The sequence below is a fragment of the Scomber japonicus genome, chromosome 14 (genome assembly GCF_027409825.1).
Source record: "Scomber japonicus isolate fScoJap1 chromosome 14, fScoJap1.pri, whole genome shotgun sequence".
In the NCBI taxonomy this organism is placed as follows: domain Eukaryota; kingdom Metazoa; phylum Chordata; class Actinopteri; order Scombriformes; family Scombridae; genus Scomber; species Scomber japonicus.
In genome coordinates this window covers 9,288,177-9,313,996 of record NC_070591.1, presented here as the reverse complement: position 1 = coordinate 9,313,996, position 25,820 = coordinate 9,288,177, and the positions used below count along the sequence as shown (strand labels likewise).

The 25,820-nt window shown below is 40.4% G+C and overlaps 1 protein-coding gene across 2 annotated transcripts in view; it reads left to right on the top strand.

The window, feature by feature from the left end:
- The window catches only part of wdpcp (WD repeat containing planar cell polarity effector), a 70,743-nt gene extending 48,207 nt beyond the window's left edge, over positions 1-22,536 (top strand). For both annotated transcript variants that reach the window (XM_053332883.1, XM_053332884.1), the window contains exons 13-18: positions 1,265-1,328; positions 9,559-9,658; positions 16,620-16,728; positions 19,855-19,946; positions 21,360-21,394; positions 22,190-22,536. In XM_053332883.1, coding sequence (XP_053188858.1) covers positions 1,265-1,328; positions 9,559-9,658; positions 16,620-16,728; positions 19,855-19,946; positions 21,360-21,394; positions 22,190-22,240 — 451 coding nt within the window. In that variant the 3' untranslated portion in view covers positions 22,241-22,536. The remainder of the gene's footprint in view (positions 1-1,264; positions 1,329-9,558; positions 9,659-16,619; positions 16,729-19,854; positions 19,947-21,359; positions 21,395-22,189) is intronic.
- The last annotated feature ends 3,284 nt before the right edge of the window (positions 22,537-25,820 follow it).

Genomic DNA, 25,820 nt, shown 5'->3' with positions numbered 1-25,820 from the left:
ATACGATATATCTGCGATAGCTCAATATCAGCTGATAATATCGGCTGACTGCTATATCGATCGGGCTCTAGTATTAACAGTATGTTCCAAAAATAATAAGTAATTATAGTAATAGTAATTAAAACATGAATCAAACAATTAAAATCACCTGTGATAAGATGACTGATCAATGATTTAAAGCTGCTGATGTGAGATTTGACTCTTTTTAATTTTAAGGCATTACCAAAGGATTTTATTCAGTTATTATTAAAAACACTCTGCAGGGTGCAGAATAAGTAAAAAAAACAGTCTTTCAGAAAATGACATCCATTGAAGAGACAATTTAACACCGCTTATTTACCGCTCACTATTGCTATTTTAAAAATTTCTAAAAAGGAAATAGCTTTTGAATGTCATCAAACGCACGCATAGATGCAGCTTTGAGTCATTCATAAGGCAAAGCACCACACATGCACCTGTTTAGACTGTTGTTTCATATTCTCTTCTGCCATGAGAGCCTTTTGAAACGCCTGTTTGACTGAAATAGACCCTGTTGTTCCCACACACTGCTGCTTACCGCTCTCCTTCCTGCAATTACCTCCCATTCCCTCTCTTTCTCTCTCTCTCTCTCTCTCTCTCTCTCTCTCTCTCTCTCTCTCTCTCTCTCTCTCTCTCTCTCTCTCTCTCTCTCGCTCTCTCGCTCTCTCTCTCCCTCTCTTCCTCTCTTCCTCTGTAGCAGAGCTGGAGCGTTGTTTGGCATCCCTCCTCCTCTCCTCTCTTATCACCTACCTGCATTCTTTTTCTCTCCATCAACATCAAATGAAGGAAGCCCCCCACCACCACCTTCCTCCCACCCCACACACACACACACACACACACACACACACACACACACACACACACACACACACACACACACACACACACACTCCTCCTCCTCTCTCTCTGCTTGTGTTTGTTTGTTTCATGTTGGCTCTAGACAGCAAAAAGTTGAGGTGTTTTGTACCAGGAGATGCAGCTCTTTTCTCTCTCTCTCTCGCAGCTTTAATTCTGGATAATAGGAAGAGGGCTCGCTACTCTCAGTTCAATTATTGACAGTTTATTATGTAGAGGTGTGTGTGTGTGTGTGTGTGTGTCTGTCTGTGTTTGTGTGGGTATAAGGAAGAAATATGCACAAGTGACCTATCCATTCATGTATTTTTTGATTGATGATTGCTTTCCACTTCTTTCAGTCTGTCAGGATGTTGTCATGTTGTCTCTTAAATTGTCTCCTCTTTCTCTGCAGACACCAACGCTTTGAGAAGGCCTTCCTCCTCGCTGTAGATCTAGAAGCCAGAGACTTATTTATGGTGAGTGAGACACGTAACTATAATAAAACGTGGCTGAAATCATTGATTAGCTGCCGTTTTGACAATCAATTAATCTTTTTGAATCATTTTTTAAAGACAAAAAATGTATATATTCTTTAATTCCAGTTTCTCAAATGTGATTATTTTTTGGTTTCTTTAGTCCTCTATGAGAGAAGACTAAATATCTTTGGGCTATGTACTGTTGGTCAGGACAAAACACACAATTTGAGGATATTGCCTTGGGCTTTGGGAAACAAATGATCCATATTTCTCACCATTTTCTGACATTTTATGGACCAAACAACTAATCAGATTGACTTATAATGAAAATAATGATTAGTTGCAGCCCTACAATATAGTTAAACCTATTATTTGGTCTATTTTAAAGTCAGTAAAGTAGGAAAAGCTTGAGACCAAAAAGATGCTTCACAAAATGAACCACAAACAATATAGACACATAAACAAAGTCTCAACACAGGTGCTCAGTGACTCCAGAAAGATGGACAAATATTGACAATACTCTAACAGGCTGGAGCACAGATTTAACCAAAATTGATATACAATTTCAAGTTTTACAGATTTTAAAGAATAGTCACCTCCCAACATAACGTGATCCATGCCAGGACCACTTTGATGATCCAGTGAGGATATCAAACTGCGCTGTGTTCTTGGAATAGCTCTTTTTCATTCCCACCTACTTACAATTTCCAGATGTATTCAGTTTTATTGGAAAATTCCACATAAATTTGACCCCAGTGATCACAAACCATGAGATTGTGTTGTGACATGTCTTACAACATTTTTGATTATTAACTGATCATTCATAGATCCTTTCATAAAACACTTTCAATGTAAGTGATCTGCATCCCTCTTTGTGTGTAAGAATATATTTAACCGTTCATTTGAAGCCAACATGAGAATTCAGTTCTGCAAATTAGTAAAATCAATTCATGTTATTTTCTTTCTAAGCACTAAATTCCCTCTTTTTCTTACTGGCCTTTCACTGCAGCTGAAAAGTAAAACACAGTTCATTGAGACACAGAGACATTTTTACTAAAATGATGAACTGTGGAAGATATTTACTTCATGCAAAGCCCTGACATATTAAAGAGTCCATATTGTAGCTTAAGTAGTGCTATACAACCTATTTAAATCGTTCTTTCACTGTTGTACCCTTGTTGCTCTCATTTGCACATGACTTGTAACCTATACGTGTGTGTGTGTGTGTGTGTGTGTGTGTGTCAGAGAGCAGGTGTGATCTCAGTATGGGCCCCTATCTTTTCACAACCTCCATGGCCTCGGCTCGGCCTTTTCCTCTCCTCTCATCTTCCCTCTAACTCGCTCTTTCTTCCACTCCACGCTGAAATGCTCTTCTATGTGTTTGACCCCCTTTTTCATTGGGGCCCCCTTTGCTCCATGCTTCACCAACACCCTCGACATTAATACACACACACACACACACACACACACACACACACACACACACACACACACACACAGACACACACACTCATACTCCTTGCTCCCTCAATCACACTGATAGCACTGGTTCCAATTCCCTCCCCACTAAGTAGTGCTGCTGGGAAGCCGAATTGAAAAGGTGGAGTCGAGCCTGTGGACCTTGAAAGAGCGCAGGGAAGGGGGGAGCAGACAGGAGGAGAGGGGGCTGTGGTGTAGATGGAAAGCTATATGACAAATGCAAAAAGAAAATAAGAAATAAGGTCTTGCTTTGTCACTTTGGAGGTGTAAAGAGACAAGTAAAGATGGAAAGGAAGAAAAACGAGATCATCCTGGTGACAAAAAATTCTCAGTGTTGAGGTTGAACTGACTTTGATGGGTGGAGTCATCCATCAAAGCCACATCAAGGCTTTTCATCCTGGGTTAAACAGGCCAAAACTCTTCCAGCTATAGTGATTCATCTCATGGACATACATGTAGAATCATATCCATGCATGATATGTGTCAAATCCTGTAATGTCTTTATGTGAAAAATCAACAATTCCTAAAACTTTCTGGCCTCATTAATGATAGTTTGGTCATATAAATGTGATATTAACACATGTACATTCACAAACTAAAGACTTTTGTTCATTCACTTTTTTTCAGTAGTGTACATAAGGAATTTCGCATTTCGGGGACTTTTATAAATTGATATTCTCAAATTCTTTTCATATTTGGTACCAATTTATTGACCAAGAAAAACAAAATAAAGTGCAATGAATCTTTGTTTATAGATTACTAATATAGATTACATTAGATTATTTTTTGTCATTGTACAAAACATACAACAAAATTCATGTGCACTCAAGGACCGGGCTGAAATATCAAATAAATAAATAAATATATAATAATTGCACACACAGTGTATGCAGTGTAAAAAAAAAAGTGGCCATAGATATTATTGCACGTAATAATAAATAAATAAATTATTGCACATTAAGTTGTAATGTGTGCCAGGGGTTTGCTTTTCATTCATTCAGAGTTCATCATGGTGATGGCTTTGGGATAAAAACTGTTCATAAATGGTGTGGTGCGTGTTCTGATGGATCTGTAGCGGCAACAGTTCAAACAGGTGATGGAGAGGGTGGAACTACTCTTTTAAGATGTTGAAATATTGCAGTAGAGTAACTACTTAAAGTATTTTTATTGTGTTTTCAAGATGCTTCCCTGTGTCACATAATGGGAAAATTGGCCTACAAATAACCAAAGTGATGATTTGCTTTGATATTCAGTCATGTAGTGGACTTGCAACAAGCAGTACCTTTCCTTAAAGCTGAAAGTTTAACATTGGTGTGATGTTAGTTTAAAATGAAACCAGTGATATAAGCTCATTGTATGAATCAGATGTAGGATTTTACTGTTTTTCTTGTTAATTTTACACAAACAACATTTAAGAGAGAACATGAAAAGATGTGATTGAGCCCCTTTGAGGACAGATACAACAGATATTTGCTAATCCTTTCATCCCAGATCTTGAAACAAAGTTAATGCTGAGTTACAACAAGCTTTTTCAAGCACTTAGCGACCAAGCGAGCAGCATCACATCATCCGAAAAGAGTGACAGAGAGAAAGAGAAAGGAAAAAGAGGACGTTGACATTTCACCCCACGCTCTGTCCCTCGCTCTAATTAGGACGTGTTGTTGCTTTAACCTGCTGGTTGGCTGATTGAGTTGAGGTGGAGGGGGTTAATGAGGGCAACCCCCATCCCCACCGAACTTTTTCTAACTTCCCACATGCCGACAGAACTCAATAACGCACTACTGACTTGATAAACACACACACACACACACATACACACACACAGATAACGTGCCTCTTACCTCTTCTAGAAACACCCAGCATGATATGCCCCCCCTCCACCTCCACCTCCACCACCCCTCATCACCCGACCCCCATCCCCTCAAGCTCCATTGTTTCCCAGCTAACAATGGAGACCCTCCAAGCCTTTCTCCTCAAAAAAGAAACCTTTTGTTAAAATGAAACACTTTAGTGTCAGGCTAAATTGAGGGGGAGGAGGAATTGGTGGTAGTGGGGGTGTTTTGGCGGAGGTGCAGGTTGAGGGTGGGGTGGGGGTGATGGGGGGGCTACGTAGAGGTGGTAGTAGTAAGGGGTTACTGAGTTGTTAGCATTTTTTTTCATAATTGGCGCTGTTCTGTAGCTCCCTAATTAGCCTTTGATAATGAGTTGATAATGTAACCAATTAGGTCATTCGTCAGCCAAGTCAAGCCGAGGACAAGTTTTTTTTTTCTCCTCCCACCCCCTCCTCCCCTCTTTTTTTTTCTTCTTCTTCTTCTTGGGTCTTTTGCTCTTGATGTAGCTTGTTAATTAAATCAAATTGTGTGATAGCCGAATCTGATGCCGAGCTCTTTTGTTCCCCAATGAGGGCTCGTACTGTTTCTTGTTAGATACGCTAGCAGTAAGAAAAGCATGCGTCTGTTAGGTTCACCCCCCTCCTATCTTCCTCCACTATCTGACGCCGGGCCCGTCGGCGCCGCAGGAGGAGGTGGAGGAGGTATAGCACGTCTTCTGCAATAAGCTCATTGTTGTCGCTCAGATGAGTAATTTGCCTTATTAAAACGTTAAGTCCTTAACACCTATCTGATAGAAGTGTTAGTCAAACACAAGGCTCCTGGATAACAGGTGTGTCAGAAAACAAGTGTGTGCGTGTTTTTGTGTGTGTGTGTGTGTGTCTGTGTGTCTGTGTGTGCGCTCATGTCCGTGGATTATTATGTTAATTAGTGAATATGTATTTTCATGTTTGCGTACTTGTGCTCATGTGGATTTGTTTCCACTCTCCTTTGTCAATATTTGATTTGACTGTATGTTTGTTAACAAAGGTTAAAGGAAAACTCCAACCTAAAACATTTTATCCCGTGAACTGGAAATTGGTATTTAATGTATTTTTTTAATCATTCCTGCAGATAACTGGATAAATGCAGGGGCCAAACTTCAAAAAATAATCATCAAGATTTGATGTCAGTCCCCCAGAATCAAAGAGCAAAGGCTTCACTCTCTCTCGAGCCACCTTTTGGTTTGATGTTTTACGTGTTTTACAGGTAGAAACACATCTCGGAGGAAACACAGACTTATGCTTCGAACACTCCCTCACTCACTTATTCACTATTCACTCAACACTGAGATTTCAGACCCTCACATATCATCATATTTCATTTACCAACAGAAGCACATGAATACGTAGATTAATTTCTCACATATAACTCTGACACTCAAATACAGCAAATTAAGTAGCAAGCAATTTCTTACACATGACATGTATGTCTCACTCTTTCACTGTTAGTACATTATCACCATTTCTGTTTCTCTCTCGACATCCGCCCTATCTACACCAGCAGCAACAAGTTGCTCCTAATTATCCATGAAATCTTGAATAGCATTGTCGGAAATGTATGAAACCACAAACTGAAGTCAAAGTTGTCAGAGGAGGCGTAATAATCAAATGATAACCACAAAATTAGCCCCAGTTTTTAAAGAATTTGCATAAGTGTTACAGAGTGTGGGTAAAGTGAAGGAAGCATTCTTTAAAAGGTCAAAAGGTTACTCTGTATGCCTTTGAAAAAAAAAGAAGAAGCATATTTTCAGGTATGTATTTCCCATCGATCATATTTGACAGTAACACACAGCCAACGTGTCAAGAGTGCATACATACAGACGTTGAGCCCTTCTATTAAATGTGCTGTAAGTGCTGCTGTGTGCCAATTAACCTAATCCTTCATTTATTTGGAAGTAGCCCAAATATCAGTCAATATCGGGCTCTTAGCGTCCACCTCACCTCACCCCCCCTTTCCCCTCTACCCCTCCCCAAAAATGGCCCTCTAAAACGCCCCTCTTTATCAGTGTGGCTAGCTGGCGCGCTGCAACCCCTAAAGCTCTTATATAAATAAGATTAGTGTCGCGTTTGAGCGTTGGGGAATAAGAGGTGTAATATCTGATGGTTTTATATGCAGTATTATTGTTATCCCTTCTTAGTCGGGCTGATACTCCTCTCTCTCTCTCTCTCTCTCTCTGTGTCTCTCTCTCTCTCTCTCTCTCTCTCTCTCTCTCTCTCTCTCTCTCTCTCTCTCTCTCCCTCTCCTGCTAGTTCCCCGTTTGTCTCTCACTCTCATTTCACGTTCGTTTGTTCATTCGTTTATTCTTTCTCTGGGTCTCTCTCTCTCCAGATTCAGACAGTATTATGAGGAGCTAAGCTGGAATAAAGCGCCCCGGCATCAAATGTTCATATTGTTCTGTTCTGTCTGTCATACAATCTCTCTCTCTCTCTCTCTCTCTCTCTCTCTCTCTCTCTCTCTCTCTCTCTCTCTCTCTCTCTCTCTCTCTCTCTCTCTCTCTCTCTCTCTCTCTCTCTCTCTCTCTCGCCCTGCTGCTTCACACACACATGAAAACCCTTGTTGTGAATTTTGACTTATTCCTGTCTTTTATGTCTTGTTCACTCTCTCTCTCTCTGTGCTCTTTTCTTCTCTCTCACTCACACACCTCACTATCATTTCACTATAATGCCTCCTCTCCTGTTTAATCTTCTGCTGCTCTGTTTGTTATCAATTAGGAAGCCTCACTCATATCTAATTGAGGGGCCATGTCCTCGTTCACAGCGGCTGAATTAACCACCTCAGTCCTGGGAGCCGATTTAGGTCCTTTTGAGGCCATTTTGTTGTCAGCCATTTTCACATTTCCTCCTAACTCCTCGCCACAGAGGGCAGGCACCACACTATAATTACCCAATCTGTTCCCATTCATACTCTTCAATTTCAGCACCTCTCCCTCTCTCATTCTCTTTTACTCCCCCCTCTTTTCCTGCCTCAATTCCTCTCTGCTCCCCATCTCTTTTGGAAATCGGCACCCCCCTCTTTTTTTTCCTCTGGGGGTACAAAAGCTGGGTTACAATATGGGGGTATTAGGGCCGGGTGCAAGCTCAGTTGGGGGCTGGCTTTAGCCAGCTGAGGGTTATCCATGGCGAGCCCTGAGTCACGGCACTGATGTCCTGTGATGTCGCTGAGGCGGAAGACTTTCCTTAACACGCTGTACCCTTTGATGGGCCCTCAGGCCCTGCACTCGGCCTGGGGAAACCCTGCGACCCTGAGTAGCACCTCGTTGGGTGCCAGGATGAGTGTTTGATTCACTCTCACTTCAATCAATTTAAGTTGAATGTTGCAGACAATCTGTTTCTCTTCTGTTTAAAAATGCCACAATGTATAGTTTTTATGTTTCTAACTTTTACTTTTACAGCATCCATGGTATGTATATTTTGTTCCAATCAAGGTGACACACTCACACTTTCTCAGTGTTTACTGCTCTTTACTGACAGGCTCTACTGCAACAACTGTGGAAACATGATGATTTTGTCTTAAAATTGAGTGTTTTTATTCATTATTTGTTTATTTATTTATTTAGTTATTTGCCTCACCGCTGCTCTGGGAGATTCCAAACATTGACCTTTATGCATGAAACTTTTATACAATCAAGAAGCTCCTGTTTGGTTTTTACACTGAGAGCATTTAAAGGTAACAGCAGAAGTCTTACATTTCAAATATTGGTGGTCATTGATTCATAAGTGTGTAAGTTATGTCCCACTTCCATCATGTTTTTGCAGGTTATATACAAGAAATCAACATATTGAACTGTGTAAACATAACAGAAAAAAACCTTTTACAGTCAGACATTAATCAAACTGTGATTGACTGAAATGCTAAACTTCATACAGAGAAAGAAAATCTTATATTTGGGGATTTGTTTTGTTTTTCGTTAAGATGTTTCACGATCATTCACATTAACAGGAGTGTTGTTTTACTTTTTTATAGAAGGAGAATAATGTCCCTCAATAGGGCCCTCAAAAATCAATCAATCAAAACAAGTGTTTTTGAGTATGCATATTTTATTTATTTTTTCAATGCACCTTTTGTCTCTTGTCTATTATCATTCACTGCAGTAAACACACTCAAAAGCTAAAGTAAAAGCAAAAGTATGTCTCTCTTAAGATTTGAATTGAATCTGATTTAGTCGGACTACAGTTTGAGAATTAATTTTTATTTTTTCCAACTATTTAAGTAGAAGATGAACTGACCTCAGCCTTGCTTTGTAGCCTGGAGGGCCTTAAAAACAGGAACAGTGTGGTTATTAATGAATAGTATGGCAGCCTTGAGCTTTAAATCAGCCACCCTCAGACATCATTTAGCAATATTATCTCTCTTTATGGCCGTGCGAGACTCAAACAGAGAGATACAGAGGATACACGCTGTTTCCAATATTGTCACAGGCTGATATAGTAATATGCTCGGCTGGATATGTTTTTCCGTAAAGAGAGAATACCAGCGTTTCTAAAAGGTGAACAGTCCCTCGCCTCCTCTCCCACTTTTGAAATGTGACAGATAACATCCTCCTGGTTCAAAACCGGAGAGACGAGGGTGTGGATGGAGGGTGGGTGAGGAGGAGGAGGAGGAGGGGAAAGGGGGGGCGCAAGCAGGCTGATTTCAAAGTTTTTTGAGGAACCGGCATTTCATCCAACTGGTGCTCTTTCTGATGTTGGGCTTCAAACGGCTCATTTTTTTCCCTGTCATTTCATCTGTTTCTTCCTTCTCCCGCCAAAACACCGCCCCCACCACCCCACCCCTCCAAAAAAAAAAAAAAGAAAAGAAAGAAAAAACCCTATTGTCATCGGAGCCTAGATTCATTTTAGATTAACGTTTGCGTTTCTTTCTGTTTTGCATTACCTTCAAAGGACCTCCATTATGTTGCCAGCGATAAGGGCGAGGTGGTGTTAGCGGATGTGGCCAAGACGAAAGCGAATGAAATCGAGGCCCAGGCCATCGCAGGCAACGGTAAGAAAATAATCATAATGTCCAAACCAAAAAAAAAAAAAGACACCAAATGTGACTCGTTATTTCTCATCACATCTGAAACGGGAGGTTGGACGCTTGATAACCTCAATAACTCACCCACTCCGACACGCTATTCTCACATCTAACAACAGGTATTTTCTCAGGCTCTCACCTTAATTTAATAGAACCAAGGAGAATTGCATCCGATCATGTCTGACAGATTAAGAGTGTTAAAAATGGGAAAACTCACATAACCTCTGGCCTTTTTAAAAAGAGACAATATCATCTATATCCACGATTAAACGTGAGATACTGAAACAAGCTTTCATTGCATGTTTTAGAGAATTAAAAATGGAAGGTGTGAAAAAGAAATCTGATTAATATTCTTTTATTAAGTGACATCAACCTTTACGTAACCATTGACAGCACAGAGAATAGTGGTGAGTTACGTTTTTTACCCCCCCCTGAAATTGTATTTAAAAACGCAAGTGTTTAATTTCAGACTAATAAAATACACTGAAGGCACCAACAGTGTTTATGAGGAACCAGCAAGGAGAGGAGAACCAGCGAAGGCCCTTGTTTTTTTTGTTTTTTTTGTCGTTACTTCAGGCTGTGCTGCTGCCCTTTGACAAACACTCCCGAGAGCACATACCAGAGGGGATCAAGCCGAGTTCCAGATTACACACACACACACATGCACATGCATACACACACACACACACACACACACACACACACACACACACACACACACACTCACAATTCCTAACAGAGGCGTCTAAGGCCAACGGGGGAGCAGAAAACATTCAAATTTGTGAGGGAACTAGATGAACATGTCTGATGAGTCCTTCATTGATGCTTAAAATACACCAGAAGGCTATGTGTGTGTGTGTGTGTGTGTGTGTGTGTGTGTGTGTGTGTGTGTGTGTGTGTGTGTGTGTGTTTATGTGTGCGTGGGTGCACGTGCGTTTGTGTACTCACAGACAACCAAATGAGGCGAGAGAGGTATTTAACTCCACTGTATAAGGTCAAACCCCTAAGGCTGAGTGTCTGTGTGTTTGTCGGTGAATGAAAATGAGCGTTTGTGTAACTGTGAGGCCTGTTTTCATGCAATTTCTTTTTCTTTTTTTTTTTCCTAATGTGATGCGTAACACGCACACTCCTCCTCATAAGCCTCTTAATTATGTCCTCGATGATTTACCTCCATCACCTGAAGCATGTCCTATCCTTGGACAACAGCAGTGCAGAGAAAGAGGGAAGAAGAGACAGAAGAGTGAGGAAAAGAAAGGATGAGGAAAAAGAGGGAGGACAGAAATTAAGAGAGGGAGGAAGCAAAAATAGGAAAATGAAGGAGGAGATAACTGATGAATATAGTAAATTAATTAAAATTGGGCAAGGATGAAGGTGAGGAAAGATGGACAAGAGAAAAAAAAATGAAAAATTAAAGGATGCATGAATATATGATATATAGAGGGTGAGAAAAGAGGAAATAAAGTTACAACAACAAGTTAATAAAAAGCAAGGATGAAAGTATATAGCTTCATTTCTTACACACACACCTACATGCACACATATTACGTGGTAGCTGGTCTGACTGGGAGTGTGTTTTGAAACACACACATGATGAGGATGTTGTCACCGTGTCACAGCCTGTTGTGATGACACCTCTCTGCTTGTGTGTGTGTGTTTGTGTTGAAGTGTGTACATGTCTATTAGTGTGTGCACATGTGTGTTTCTGTGTGTGTGTGTGTGTGTGTGTGTGTGTGTGTGTGTGTGTGTGTGTGTGTGTTCGAACAAGCAGACAGAGCATATTAACAGAGCTGAAAAGCCAGGTCATAAATTATGAGAGGCTCGCTGCAAGCACAGAGTTCGAGTGAACAGGTGTCTCGCTTTACACACACACAGACACACACACACAAATACACACACAGCCGTCACACATCACCAGGGTCAGATCTGGCTCTCAACAACACACACGTGTTTATAAACATGTCAACTTATGCAAGCATACATACAAAATGTAACATTTTTTAAATACTGTACAATAAAGCATGATGTGTGAAAATAATTACACCTTCCTGCAGCTCATTATAGCAACAAACGGCCTGCTTTACGAATGTCAAGTTTATTTTCAAGTGTTTTTCCATAAGGATAAAGCAAATAAATGTCTGTATTTATCATTATAATGAAAGACATTCTGTAAAATATGAAAAATAATGAAATCTCATTATAAAGCATTTCTCCTCAAAGCAAGACAAGCAAATCGAAAACAAATATTTGCTCTCAGATAAATATTTGATCTCTGACATTTGTTTCCAACAAATAAGTCGGTATCGGGGTTGTTCAGGACAGTAACCTGCCGATGTTACCGAATGCTTTGCAAATTAGTAGAAATGATATCTGCTATTGAAATACAAATTGCATCTACAGGTATGTTTGGTTGACATATCGTCAGAGTAGATGGAATTTTGCGTGTGTTTGAGCTCATTGGTGTCCTTCCACACGGACTGAGCACACACTCGTGTCATCAGTCACATGCTTTTCAAATACACGTTCCCACGGTGCAGTTAAAGTGACCTTTGGCCCAGACTGACAGACTGTCTGTTTGAACACACACACAAGCGACTGAAATTTGTTTGTACTCAGTCATATTCACACAGCGCAGATCCAGTTCAGAGTGGACCTCCGAGTCACTTGTGTTTGTGTAAATACTGTATATGTACTGTATGTGTGTCACACACATACATTGTTAAACAGAATTTTTTGTTCATGCAAAGCAGTCGTTCCCTACAGAGAACCAACACGTCCTCAATGACCTGCATCAGGTCAGATTCTCGTTATGAAGGCAAATAAACACACACACGTTCACTGCACACAAACTCACACAAACACAAACATACAGATTTTTGTTCAACTCTGACATTCGATGTAAAGATATACGTCAGCATATTTAAAACCATAGTCAGGTGCCAACATGAACACTGAAACATCATCCTATCCAAATACATTTACTATTTAAGTGATGGGGATCCACAGTAGATCTTGTTTTGAGCAAAAATGTATTTAAGAGTGTCACTGAAAATTATGTACGGCTTGTCTGAGTCAGTTAAATAGATATCTTCCTCAGTTACAGTCTTTTTAGGAAATGTCCTTCTATGTGTCATGACAAGTGTTTTCCTGTTCAGCCGCAGTGGAAGGATCGGGAAAACGACACGTTGAAAGATACTGACTTGATTTGACTGATTTGGACAGCCAAAGCTTCATATTAGCTTGAGATAAACTTTTAATATATTTTCTGCACAAAAGGAGGACTGTGGATTTTGTCCCCTATCCCATTGAAAGTACATGATGAAGGAATCGTTAAATGGCCAAAATGAACAAAAGGAATGATCATGGCAAGAAAAAGATATCAGTGTTCATTTGGGTATCTGACTCTTATAAGAAAGACTTGAAAAATTGTGAACCAGTCCTTTAAACAAACATTGAAGGGGCTCAACAGTAGCAGAGGTCATTTAAAGTGCAGTCTAAGTATCTAAACATTACATATTGTAGTTATACTTAATTGAATTGACTTACTACCCTGATTAGTTCTCAGTCTCACTAATCTCTCAAACACATTTCCACATAATACCTGGTATTCTTAACATATTTCCTTTAAACCTGCAATAATACACACAGAGAGTCCTTCAACTAGTGCATTATAATCCTTAAACTGTGAGCAGTTTGCAGTTTATTGCACCATACACATTTTACTTTATGTATTTAGTTATTATGTTTATTTTTTTGTGTGTGTGCAAAAGTGATGAAACAATTACACTTGTGCTGTTGGAGGCAGTGAATTACCCATAATCACAGACGGGAATGTCCTTCATGTTGTGCATAACACTTATATATTTACCAAAAAACTTTCTTTAAGCATTATATACAATAAAAGAACAAGAAGTAGTCGTTTGTCTGTGGTTAGTTTTAAATTCAGTCAGTCATTTTGTAAAAAAGGGGTGAAAAAATTCTTCCAGTAGACTGATTGATTTAAATTTAGCATATAGAATAAAGTAGGTATTTTTTTGTTTTAGCCCCTCTAAGGAAATGATTTCATTTCCAGCGATCTTCTACTTCATCAGGAGGATGAGGAGCTTCTGCTTCTTTGCGTTGAAAGGAGTCGGTTGATTTGGGCGTCTGATCAGGATACCTCCCGGTTGCCTCCCTGTGGAGGTATTCCAGGCACGTCCAGAACCCGGGTCAGAACCAGAGCACACTGGAGGGATTATATATCCCACCTGGCCTGATATCCACCAGGAAGAGCAGGAGGATGGGACTGTGGATGTTTGGGCTGCTTTGCTAATCCTGCTGCCATCACGACCCAGTTGTGGCAAGCAAGAGATGGATGGATGGATGGATGGAGGAATAGATGGATGGATGTCTGCCTCACAGTTTTACACATTCACACATGGGGATTAAACACCTTGCTCGCTCAAAGGCAATTTGACAGCACTAATTGAGGAACATCATTTGCCAGTTTAGTAGTCAGACGGCAAAGTCCACGTCTCTAAACTTGAGGTCAGGGGGTTTTAGTTAATGTCCTCGGGACTCGGAGCATTTAATCTGCAGCTGCTTTACACCTGGAATTAACTGCAATTAGCTGCCCGGTAGGACAGAAAAGCAACCCGCTGTGCTTTTTCTCCGGGAGCGGTAGTGAAAACAGCTGATCTAGGCCATCGGCACCCCAGATTATTTCATTTCCCTTTAAAGAAAACGTCAAAACAAGTTGATTTGCATTGGAATAAACGTATCTCACGCTATTGTCCGCACGATTTCTCACTTTTTCTCTGAGAAATGACTCAATACCACATCAACTGATTCTTTTTTTTTTTTTAAGGTGGATGTCTTATGCGGCACACCGACATCAGTCCTGGACTTGGAATCAGATTGGGCAGAGACACCGGATTTCTATGCACATCTTCTCATATTCATGTTGCATCTTTTGTAAAGCCAGATGAACAGGAGATTCTGCCTTCGCTTGTACTCACAAGTACACAAAAGCGCACAATAGAGGACACACATCTCAGCTTAGAAATGGTCCCTTTTTATAACAGCATTGGAAATCGCTTATAGCTGTCTGGCTGACAAGTGTTTTGATTTGGATAGATACGGCATTGTGAGAGGCAGAGTAGCGAACAAGTGCGAGGGAAGGCTTCTTTTCTCTCCCTCTCTATCTCTTTTCTTTTGAGTAGCGTTTTTGCCAAGAGGAGAAGCCAAGTTGTGTTGCCTGATCGTTCTGTCTCCCCCTCACAAAGGCTGATGTGACTGCTGGGCCTTTCAATGGGCAAAGAGACAAGAGCTTTATCTGACGATCCACTTCTCCACCTCCTCTCACTCTCTCTGCCTCTCTTTTTCTTGGTCGTTATAGTGAAAGCCTGTTAGCTCCGGTGTGTGTTGAAGGAAAGCTGCATTTGTCCTCCGCTCCCCTCTCAGCTGTGTCGGTTCCTCTGTTTCGCACAACCTCCGTTACTGTTTCGACTTCTCGTCTCATTTCAGAAACGTCAGTGGCATGAAACGATATTTTCGAGGCGTGAAATCCGAATCAGCAAAAACCTCCACTCACATATGTAAAGTAGTTTACAAAATAAATAAAAGAAAGATGATAAATTATGAGGTTTAGAAACATGCAGAAATCAGACAGAAATCTCCACACCCTGTATTAATCACTGCCAATAAATGTAGAAGAGCAACATTTCAATCTCACAGATTGAGAGATTGATGTCTGCCTTTGTTGGGTAAACAAAGTAGAACATGGGATATACACGACGGATGACAAATTAACAGAGAAAACCTGCATAAATATACATACAGTATGGCTTTCATTGTCCTCAGAACCCAGTTTGAACACCTAAGTGAGATTTTGGAGCGACTGAAACCCACCATGTGTTAAACAATGCAGAGGGCTGCGTTGGTGGGAGTACCAGTGAGACAGAGCGATCCATAAAATCCAGTTGAAGTAACGGATTAATGCGTTTGAAGGCATATAAGACTCCAAAACAGTTTGACAGGATTTTAAAACTCTGGAAAGTTGTTTTATCTTTGGTAACAATGTAAACCAGTAGAAACACGGCGTTCACCAGGAATGTGCGATTGTATGTGCGATTGGCCGACGCAGCGCCTAGAAACGCAGCCATTTTTATTCATTTGAATGTGTTCAGCTGACTGAAGATAAAACAGTTGCCGCCGTGATAACTATCTGGAGTTGTAGAGTATTACAAACTGCTGTGTGGTGTTTCGGCGCCTGATAAACCTTTTTAAATGCATTCATCTGTATCTGTAACGCCGCCAACGCACGGCTGTTTTCAGTCTGAATGTAGCTTTACGCCGTTCTCCACCACCATCAACAACAACGCATCAAATGAGGGAATATCTATTGGAAAAGTGCTGCTCGGAGACCTGAAGAATCTTTGCTATCTATTGGCAGCTTGTGGTTGAGCAGCCCCTAGCAAAAATACTTTAATGTCGGCTTTTCCTTTAATCTGTCACCCATCTGGTACATACGGTCTGTACACAAACACAAGGATTACGGTCCTTACAGTGGCTTCACAAAGTACTCAGACCCCTTCATTTTTTTATATACTTTACATTAGAAACAGTCAGAAAACAGGAGATGACTAACTACATTGAATCTACTACATAAGTTACATTAATGGTCCAGAAAGGAAGCTATAATCATAGAAAGGAAGTAGAAATGATTTAGGCAAAATAAACAATAACATGACTGTGATAATCTAAGGTCGACTTGCTGTTTATTTACTTTTGTCCCTCAGGTTGTTTGAAATATAACTGGAATCAGCTTCGTTGGTGACATTTACAAACATCTAATGTATCTAATGTTCCTTTATTCTATTCGCAGCTGATTAAATACTGATTTCTCATTTGACATGACTTTTTTTACTCTTATCCCTTCGTGTGTGTGTAGACCCTCTGAGAGGCAGAAATGGTGTGTGTGGTTCCAGTTTTGGGGACAGACAGGTGGAGAGGAACCAGAGTGCAGCAGGACCTTCGTACCCAAGCACTCTGACAACACAGTGAGTTACACATCCTGTATATGTATGTGTGTGTGTGTGTGTGTGTGTGTGTGTGTGTGTGTGTGTGTACTCTCCGTGCTCTCATATTACACCATGTGTCACTTTTCATGTTATGCTGAAGTTTTCCTAGCAGCTCAAAGTGCTTTACAACAAAATAAATTATCAAAAACATTCAAAAAAAGTCATAAAATGAACATTAAAAACTATAAATGTGCATTAGATGGAAAATAAAACCCACTTGATAGCATTACAAACAATACAAATGTATCTCATTTTGTCACAGTAAACATTATTACTTAAAATATTTAGTTCAACTTGTTATAAAAGAAGCCCCCAGACTCATTTTGTGTGCGTAGGATGTCACAGTTACACTTTTTTCATGTCCTCTCCCACAGCGACTCACCATTGTCTGTGTATAAATTGTACGAGAGTGTCAAATGTGGCCAAATGACCCAGCTTGCAGCCTAAAAAAAAAAAAGCCCTTCGCTCCCAGCGACATTTCAAATGTCAAAGCCACATCAGTTCCGGGTCTTACGCTTCGAGCACGTCCCAGCACTGAAACCGGAGCTGTTTAGCCACATTTAAAAACGCCACCGGAGTCCATTTTTCAACCCACGGTTCAGTCTCCAGAGTGCTGACAAACTCAGTGTTTCAGAGTGATTGTTTAATACACTTGTCTGAATGACATGTTGAAGCAGTGTGACTAAAGACACACTGAAAGCATCCCACTCTTTGTCCCTGCCTCTCACACACACACACACACACACAAACAGATACTTACAAATATAGCCATCCACATCTCTATTATAGTGGGATGGAGGAGGAGGGAGGGTATGGGTGCAGGGGATAGGGGAGGGGGTGATGGAGGGGCATTCCTTGTCATACCCCAACTAACATATTGGAGTATTTATATGGGATTTGTGTGCATTAGATAAAAAGGCGCTCTTGTTCTTTTCATCCTCATAGGCTTTTCATGGCTGTTTGACTGTAACACTGATGACTCTCTGTACCCCCCCTCTCTACCCCTACCACCAGTACCACCACCACCTCCACCCCTCCACTCTGCGTTTCTCTAAGCCCCCTCCATCCATCCCAAATCCCTTCCTATCGGCCAATTTAAACAAGCTGGGTCCAGAGAGAGAGAGAGGGGAAGAGACAGAGAGAAATACTCTGTCCTAAGCTCTTTTTAAAAACAGTAAAAAGGAGCGAGAAGAAGAAAAAAAGAGTGGTAAAGAGGGTTAGGGCGATTTGGCAGCCAAAAGCCCGGTTGTACTACCCCAGGTCTTCCCCTGCACCGCTGACAGAGGCTAAGAAAGCAGATCCCCAAACCTCCCCAAAGATAATAGCCACAGAGAGAAAGAAACAAAAGCCTCTGTTTTTTTATTGCACAATTTCCCCCCCTCCTTTACAACAATTTTATATATTGAAACACACCCCCCCCCCTCCCTTTGTAATCTGGTCTCCGATGAAGTTTCATTGTTTCTCATGTGAAGCCAATGACAGCTTAGCCGAGATGGAGTAGGGGAGGCATTATAGCGCGGGCGTTCTCCCGTTTGGCTCGCTGAGAAAAGAGCAGAAACAGAGAGAGAGGCGAGCACAATGGCAGTTTGGGGGCTCCTCGCCGATTCCTGCAGCATTCCCCAAATCCGACTCTGTGTGTGTGTGTGTGTGGAGAAGTGAGAGAGAACGAGACGGGAATCTGGGACGCATCCCAACGTTCCTTTGATGGCTGCTGGCCTCTCTCGCTTATCACGTTCTCCTCTGTCAGCGGCGTAAGGAGAATGGAGGCTATTTTTACTTTTGCTTATCGAGGCCGAGGTAAAGGTTAGGCAAATCAAGAGCAGCGGGGAGCCAACCCTTTTTAAATGTGACTATGAAAGTTCCAATTTTTTTTTACATATTTATTTGATATTAATGTCCAGAATGTGTAAGCAGGAATGGCTTCAGTATCACGCTGTGTTTGCTAGTGAAAGGACAGATGATTGAACCTGATCCTAGAGCCAGAAAAAACCAGAAGCGCTGAGGTTTTGTAATAGTTTACCAATAAACAGTATCAAAGTAATGAGCCATGAGAAGAATCTAATATCTGCCTGTAATGATGTATTAATAATATGTAGGAGAGATTATCAAGGACAACCAGTTGGATGAGATTTAAGAGTTTAATAATTGAATGAATTACTTCTAACTTAAACTCACCCTTAGTCATAGTGATTATAGTCATGGATCATGATACTAGCCAAAGGTCATGTCAAACATGCACTGACAGTGATTTTTGATTGAGACACACGTGAGCGATGTTCATGTGTCCGTGTTTATCTGGTTGACATATTCATGATGCTCAAGTACAGACTGCAGTACAGATCATTTAATGCACCTGGTTGAAGAGTCACTGATCCCCAAAGATGGTCTACATGACATCTTTCAAGTTTTTGTCTCTCAAGCTTCTCTATCCAGTGTTACTGCAAGAAACTGACCAGAAATGAAGTCGCATGGTGGCAATATCATAAGCGTGTTTCATTGGTGTGATGTTACTCCTGTACACAATGTGCTCTTGAGTTTCTGTGTCTGATGTTTAGAAAAAGAAAGATAAAGGTTGTACTGGGTGCACAGTGGTCAATAGATTATTCCTATCATAATGTGGAGTGTATGCGATACATATATATTCATGTTAGTCAGTGAGAGAGGAGGTACACAAACCAAATAATGAACTGGATGTAGCCCTCGTACATCAGTAAGCAGTGCAATCTGAGGTTTGATTGACACACACCGTTACTTCAATGGAAAGACATTTGATGTTCCCATTTCTGTCTGTGGCAACATGCAGTTTATGTTGCAGCTAAATTCAACCAATTCACATAAGACACACGAGCAGACAAGAGAGAATAATTGAATCAAAAAATATTTTAAAAAATCACTCCTGTTAAGCTCAAAACAGCAAACTGATGATGCCTGAAACTGTAAAAGTTTGTATTGTTGGTTAAAGATAAGCTACAATGTGAATGTGCAGCTGCTTCACTGCTAATTGAATCCAGTTTTGTGTTTCATGAATGCAGCTTCACGTGTGATCTGTAAGAAGAAGAAGAAAAAAAGAGACAGATGTTGCTCAGTTGTCTTTTTGTGTTTTAGTGCTGACGGAAGAGCCGATCAGAGGAGGCCACCGGCAGAGAACATACGTGTGACCGTGAACCCGGATATCTTCAGGTCATGGAGGCAAACAGGTGTGTGTGTGTGTGTGTGTGTGTGTGTGTGTGTGTCTGTCTGTCTGTCTGTCTGTCTGTCTGTCTGTCAGGCTTAAAACATCTGTATCTCTGTCATGTCTAAGACAGAAGAGTGATCAAAGACTGGGGTTTGACCTTTGTTGAGAATATAATTAAGCAACTAGTTAATGTCCTCCTGAAACGTATTCATGAAACGTCATTTTCAACGAGCCGAAACATTGGGTCCTTTTACAGCTGCTGCACTGGTTGTTTTAGTTGTAGAAGATTGACAATTTGTGGGATCCTTCTTATTTTGTTGAAGAAGTCACTCATTTGAAAAAAGTAATTTCCACATGATGATTGATTGATAGATAGATAGATAGATAGATAGATAGATAGATAGATAGATAGATAGATAGATAGATAGATAGATAGATAGATAGATTATAATATACCCAAAGCCACTTATACCTGTGAAAAAACTGTTTGATTTTTAGTCAGGCACATGGGTTCATCCTTATACCAGAATTTTCAATCAATCCTGTTTTGTCTCGTATCTCGCCCCAACTTTAAATTACATCCACATCTTTCCTTCCCTTCTCCTTTAATCGAAACCCTCAATGTTGCTCTTAATTCTCTCAAACTACCTCCAACCTCCTCGTATATCCCAGTCATCAGTAACAGCTGATGGAGAGAGTCTCAGCCCTCGTTATGTTGACTCACAGCTGGTCACGTTCAGCACGTCGGTTTCAGGGCCGCGTTTTTTAAGCCCTGCAACAATTCAGCCTATCTCATTCTCTAAATGTAGCCTGAGTGCTCGTCTCCGCCCGGTCTCAGATGTCTGAAATGACTAACTGGTCATTTAGGACAAAAAAACACCCATTAAGAAAACATCACCGCTCCTTATTCGCTTCTTCCTCCTCTCCCTCCTTCTTTTCCTTTCCTTTCCTTCCTGCTCTCTCCGTTTTAATAATTCCATTTTTTTCGGGTGATTAGCAATTGTCTCGCTACCAAATCGCTCTGTCATTTGATAATCCGGACTGTAGGCTATTGGAGGGAATTTGCATCACCGTTTTAAATATCTGTATAAGGCACGCCGGGGTTTTAATGTCAATCATAACCTTATTAACGCAGGGCTCAGAGCGAGAGAGATCGCCATGAGTGACAACGGTTTACATTCGTTAAAACCCAGAAAAGGCGACGTGTCCGACGTACTGAGTGAGCATGTAACCTGTTCAGGCATTCTGTGGAGCGCACATGTGTGTGTGTGTGTGTGTGTGTGTGTGTTTATGTGCTGTAGGGCTGTCGTGTGTGATTATGCATGGATAATGTTTTGGTTGTTGTACTTGTTTAAACTGTCACGGCTGCTTTACAGGAACGTCCGACATCTTCCAACGTCATCTGTTCTTCTCTTCTTTTTTTTGGTTCTTGCAGGAAGCAGCAGCGAAGGTGACAGAGACGGCAGGAATGTAAGTTGATTGATTGATTTGAAATTTGATCTACATTTCCACTCCTGTTGACAGGATTCATGAGGATTTATCACGTCTTCCTACAGTGTGTCGATCAAAAGCGTCTAGAAGCATGTTATAGGCAGTTGTGTAGTTTTAGCAGCTTACTATACTCCTACTACAGTGCTTCCCAACCTGCACGTACAAGAAAAATCTAAATTTTTCTTTTGTTTATTATCTAATATAAGCTTTTATTCCTGCACAGGTATATTTATCAGTAAGTGAAATGAACTGCTTACAATTTATAGACATGCAAACTTTGATGAGGAGTCATGAGTTCACATTGAAAACAGGTTGGGAACCACTGCTGCACTACATTCTCTATATTAAGAGAGATAAATAGCTTATAGGATATTATAATGTACGGTAGTGTGTGGTTTCCATATTACCTACAAATACTGAAGAGTTGAAGACTTTTGATTGAAATGATCAAATCAGTTCAGCTTTAAAGTTAATACCTTATCTTTCAGGCCCGACTATCCAAAACAGAACAGGAGCAGCTGCAGTCAGTCAAATCAATATGTAAAACTAGTCAAATGTAATGTTTAAAATATATCAGATTAAAGAATATAGTTCAGTGTAGTTTAAAAAGAAGATTTAAATCATTATCAGCCAATTGATATGAAGCAACTGAAGGTGCTTTTAAAAGTAAAATGATCTATAAGTACAAATCCAGACACATTTGACTCTATTGTCTTTATATTAACACGCTGTTCAGGTTTAATAAACATGATGTTTCTGTTTATTTTCTCTCAGGATGACGACAACCTCGGGACGCTCCATGTGGTCCATTTAGGAATGGTTTAAAAAGACTAAATCCTTACCAGTAACAGGCTCACTTTGTCTTTATTTCTATACTCTTATCACTGTACAGAACTGCACATGTCTGTATGGATGTCTGATCAGAGTAAAATCACACATGAGTATTATTAATAAATTAGTTTTCTATTGAAAAACAGAAGCTGGAAGCCTTTATTTATTTACACCTGTCATGGTATATACATGAAATTTTAGCCCAGTCAAAAACACTGAATGGCTCTGTGGATGTGAATTCAGGTTATTTGCTGTCTTAGTTAAGTCTGAACCAAATGAACCTTAAAAGAAAAAACAGTTAGTTGCCTTAAAAAAAAAAAACATGACAGAAAATGTTTTAAACCTTGCCATTAATCAGCCTGAAAAAATAAAGACTTGTATTATACTTCCATCACCACTGATATTGAATGTTCCAGGCTTCCTCTCTCTCTCTGTGTGTGTGTGTGTGTGTGCTTGTGTGTGTGTGTGCGTGTTGGCCGAGATTACGGGCCACAGTTTTATTCATGAATAGGAGCCAACCAGCGACTTTAAAGCATCGCGCGGAGCCCTTTTCCTGAACAGCAGCCATAGCCATGTCAGAGCTGTCGACGCGCTGCGCTCACCGACTAATCTGACAGCGCCGTGCGAGCCCTAATCCCTCACTGTATCGTAATCTATTTACTTTGCATTCTAAGAGGATTTCCACCAAAAAATATACAAGAAGCGATGTTGGAAATGGACAGAAGATCAGCGAGGATGCTTTTCTGCTCCTTTTTTTTTTGTTTTGTTAGCTTTAAAAAAAAATAAAAAATCATTGTATGTTTTTTGGGAGTCAATCCCCAGCGAGAGGGATGGGTGAAAGGAATTACATTTCTGACTGATACTAATACTTCTCTTATGTAAACATCAAAATGTTATATTTCCCTTCTGATGATACAGTCACACTGCAGAGGCTGCTGGAGATAAGTGGCATCTGTCGTTGCCTTTAGTGCATCTCTTGACACGTTCATAATTTACAAACCAAGGCTGCATTATCTACTGATTGTTTGACTTGACAGCTTGAATAAAAAACTGCAAAATTGCTTAACAGCCGAGCAGGAGTCCCTCCCATCTCTCTGATGGCCTACACAGTAGCCTTTTTGACATGCAAACAGTGAAATCTCTTCTTTCATAAAACAGAAAACAAAGTACGAGACCAAATGCTCTCCTCAGTTACCCTTTAAGCAATTATGTCAGCTTTGTAAAATCATAAATAGTTATGCTTCATTTAAAATGTGGCCAGCAGCTTTATTGTAAGACACCGCCTCACGCTCAAATCTTTTCCATCCGAGATGACTCGCAGAGATAGGCTTATTAGTGGTATTAACATACTGCGCGGCGTGCTGGAGCTGTGAAACGGCCTTGTTAACATTTGGAAATGAATCAAGCCTCCAGCACTTGCTATTATCCAGGTTATCTTTTTTTTCTCCTCTGTGCAACAGCTGTGCAGTGTTTCTGCGAAGGCCTTATCACATCTAATGATGGCACTGATTGGACTGATACTGCTTCCACCCTCAGGGCGAGGTTGTATGTTTTATAGGTTTGTTTCTCTCATCTCCACGAGTCAGATCCCTAAAACATTATAGACACATATGTCAGTACCGTTAAATACATCAAAGAGACACATTTACTCACAACTGAGAGTAACTGGAAGGATCTTATTCCCAGGAAAAATTACAGAATGGTGGAGTTATGGTTTCCAATGTCAGTGAATACTTTGCATAAGGATCACAGCTCAATTGTTTCATCAAGAAAAAGTACTTAATTATGGTGCAGTGTTGCTGTATTGAATCTGTTTTTGCTTCTTGAAAAAGCCTCTGAGACAAAACATATATTTTGATTCTCTATGATCACAACAACCAGATTTGTTTGCCTCAGATTGCCATCAGAGAGAAACATCATGACTCAGCTGAGGCTAAAAGTTAAGATAAATGTTATATTTGCGGTCGACTTTCGGTCAAATGTGCATAATGTTCTGTTCAGTCTCTCTAACAGCTAAAAGAAAACATACTTATCTTTGTTTTATCACCTTTCTCCTTCTGATTTTGGACTGACACCAGATTTCAGACGTCCGCCACAGATGATCTGTGGGTCTCAGAAACGTCGTTTAGAAAACAATACAATATATTTTTATTTGCTCTGTATCTGTAATTGATGTTAATTGCACTTTTTATTCAGTACTTTCCCTTCCTTAAGCCCAAATAATGCTTATTATTTCTGTTATTGGAGTTATGTAAGTGATCCCCAAATAGGTAACATCACTACTGTACATTTTTCCATCTGTGAATGACTTTATGACAAAGAAAAGGGTTCAATATATTTGTCCATGCATTTCCCAATTACCTAAACTACTAATATATAAACTAATATTTCCTTATTTTGTGGTAATAATGATGCTTTATGGTAAAATCAGTGTTTTGTCACCTCCATCAAATGTGTCCCGGTTGTGGCAGAGGAAACAGTCATTAACATTTTTATTTAAAGTAGGAAAATGGTTTATTTTTACACATAAATAATGAGGCATAAAGCCAATGCCAGCACAACGTAATCTAGTTTTATTATTTGAAACTTAACTAACTTTTCAGAGTTTGGTTAAGTCATGTTTTCTTTCCCCCGCAGAGGTCAACAGCTGTGATTATTTCTGCATGTTTTAAAGGTCAAAGGTCATGAATAGGGTTTAGATTTGGTTTAAATTAACCACAAAGAGCATCACAGACAGTCAGTTTATTGGCGTCGTTTTTTCAGTTGCTTCCTTCTGGCTTCATATGCGGAGAGAAAGATTTCGTCAATGAAGAGCAAACTAAATGAACGAGGAAACGCAGCCAACACGTCAGACAGTTATTTGTTGACACACGGAGACGACGTCCTCGATGGGGAAACACTAAAGCCTGAAGGCCAACAAGTCTCCATTAAGCTTCCCTTGTGCTAGAGGGCTGCAGGGAAAGACAAGTTGTGACTTGGGACGAGGGTCCTCCGCATCGTTTCCAAATGAGATAATACAAACCCTCTTCAAATACCTTTCCACTGCATCCCTCCTTATCCCAACACAACTGGTTCTCAAGGAGTGGGAAAAGGGAAGTGAGGATATCATCAGGAGTGCAGAAAACACAGAACGATCACCTAAAGTTAGATTTAGAAGGGGGTCGTTCAGTCCGGGAAAAACAGGGTGAGGCAAAGTCCAGACTGAACCGCTTTCACCGGTCCAGTCTTGTCTGATTTCCCATCAGCTACTTCAAAGAAGGAAAGAACGAAGGAAGGAAGTGTTTGACTGCTGCACTGACCTCAGAAAAGTTTTCACTGATAAAGAAAAGTCTCAGATCCTTTAATTTACTGATACACTGTTTAAAAAAAAGCTATATTGGATTTTGGGAGTTTGGCCCTCTGATCAGTTAATTGAGTGGTTTAAGAGACAGTCGGCACCAAAACTATCTTTGAGTCTCACGTAGGGAGCATACTTATATTTGAGTGAGTGAGTAGCATAACCTAAATTATTGGCTTTTAGTGCTCCCCTGTTTGTGTTGTTTTTAGCCACACTCACAGGGCTCGAGGGATGGCA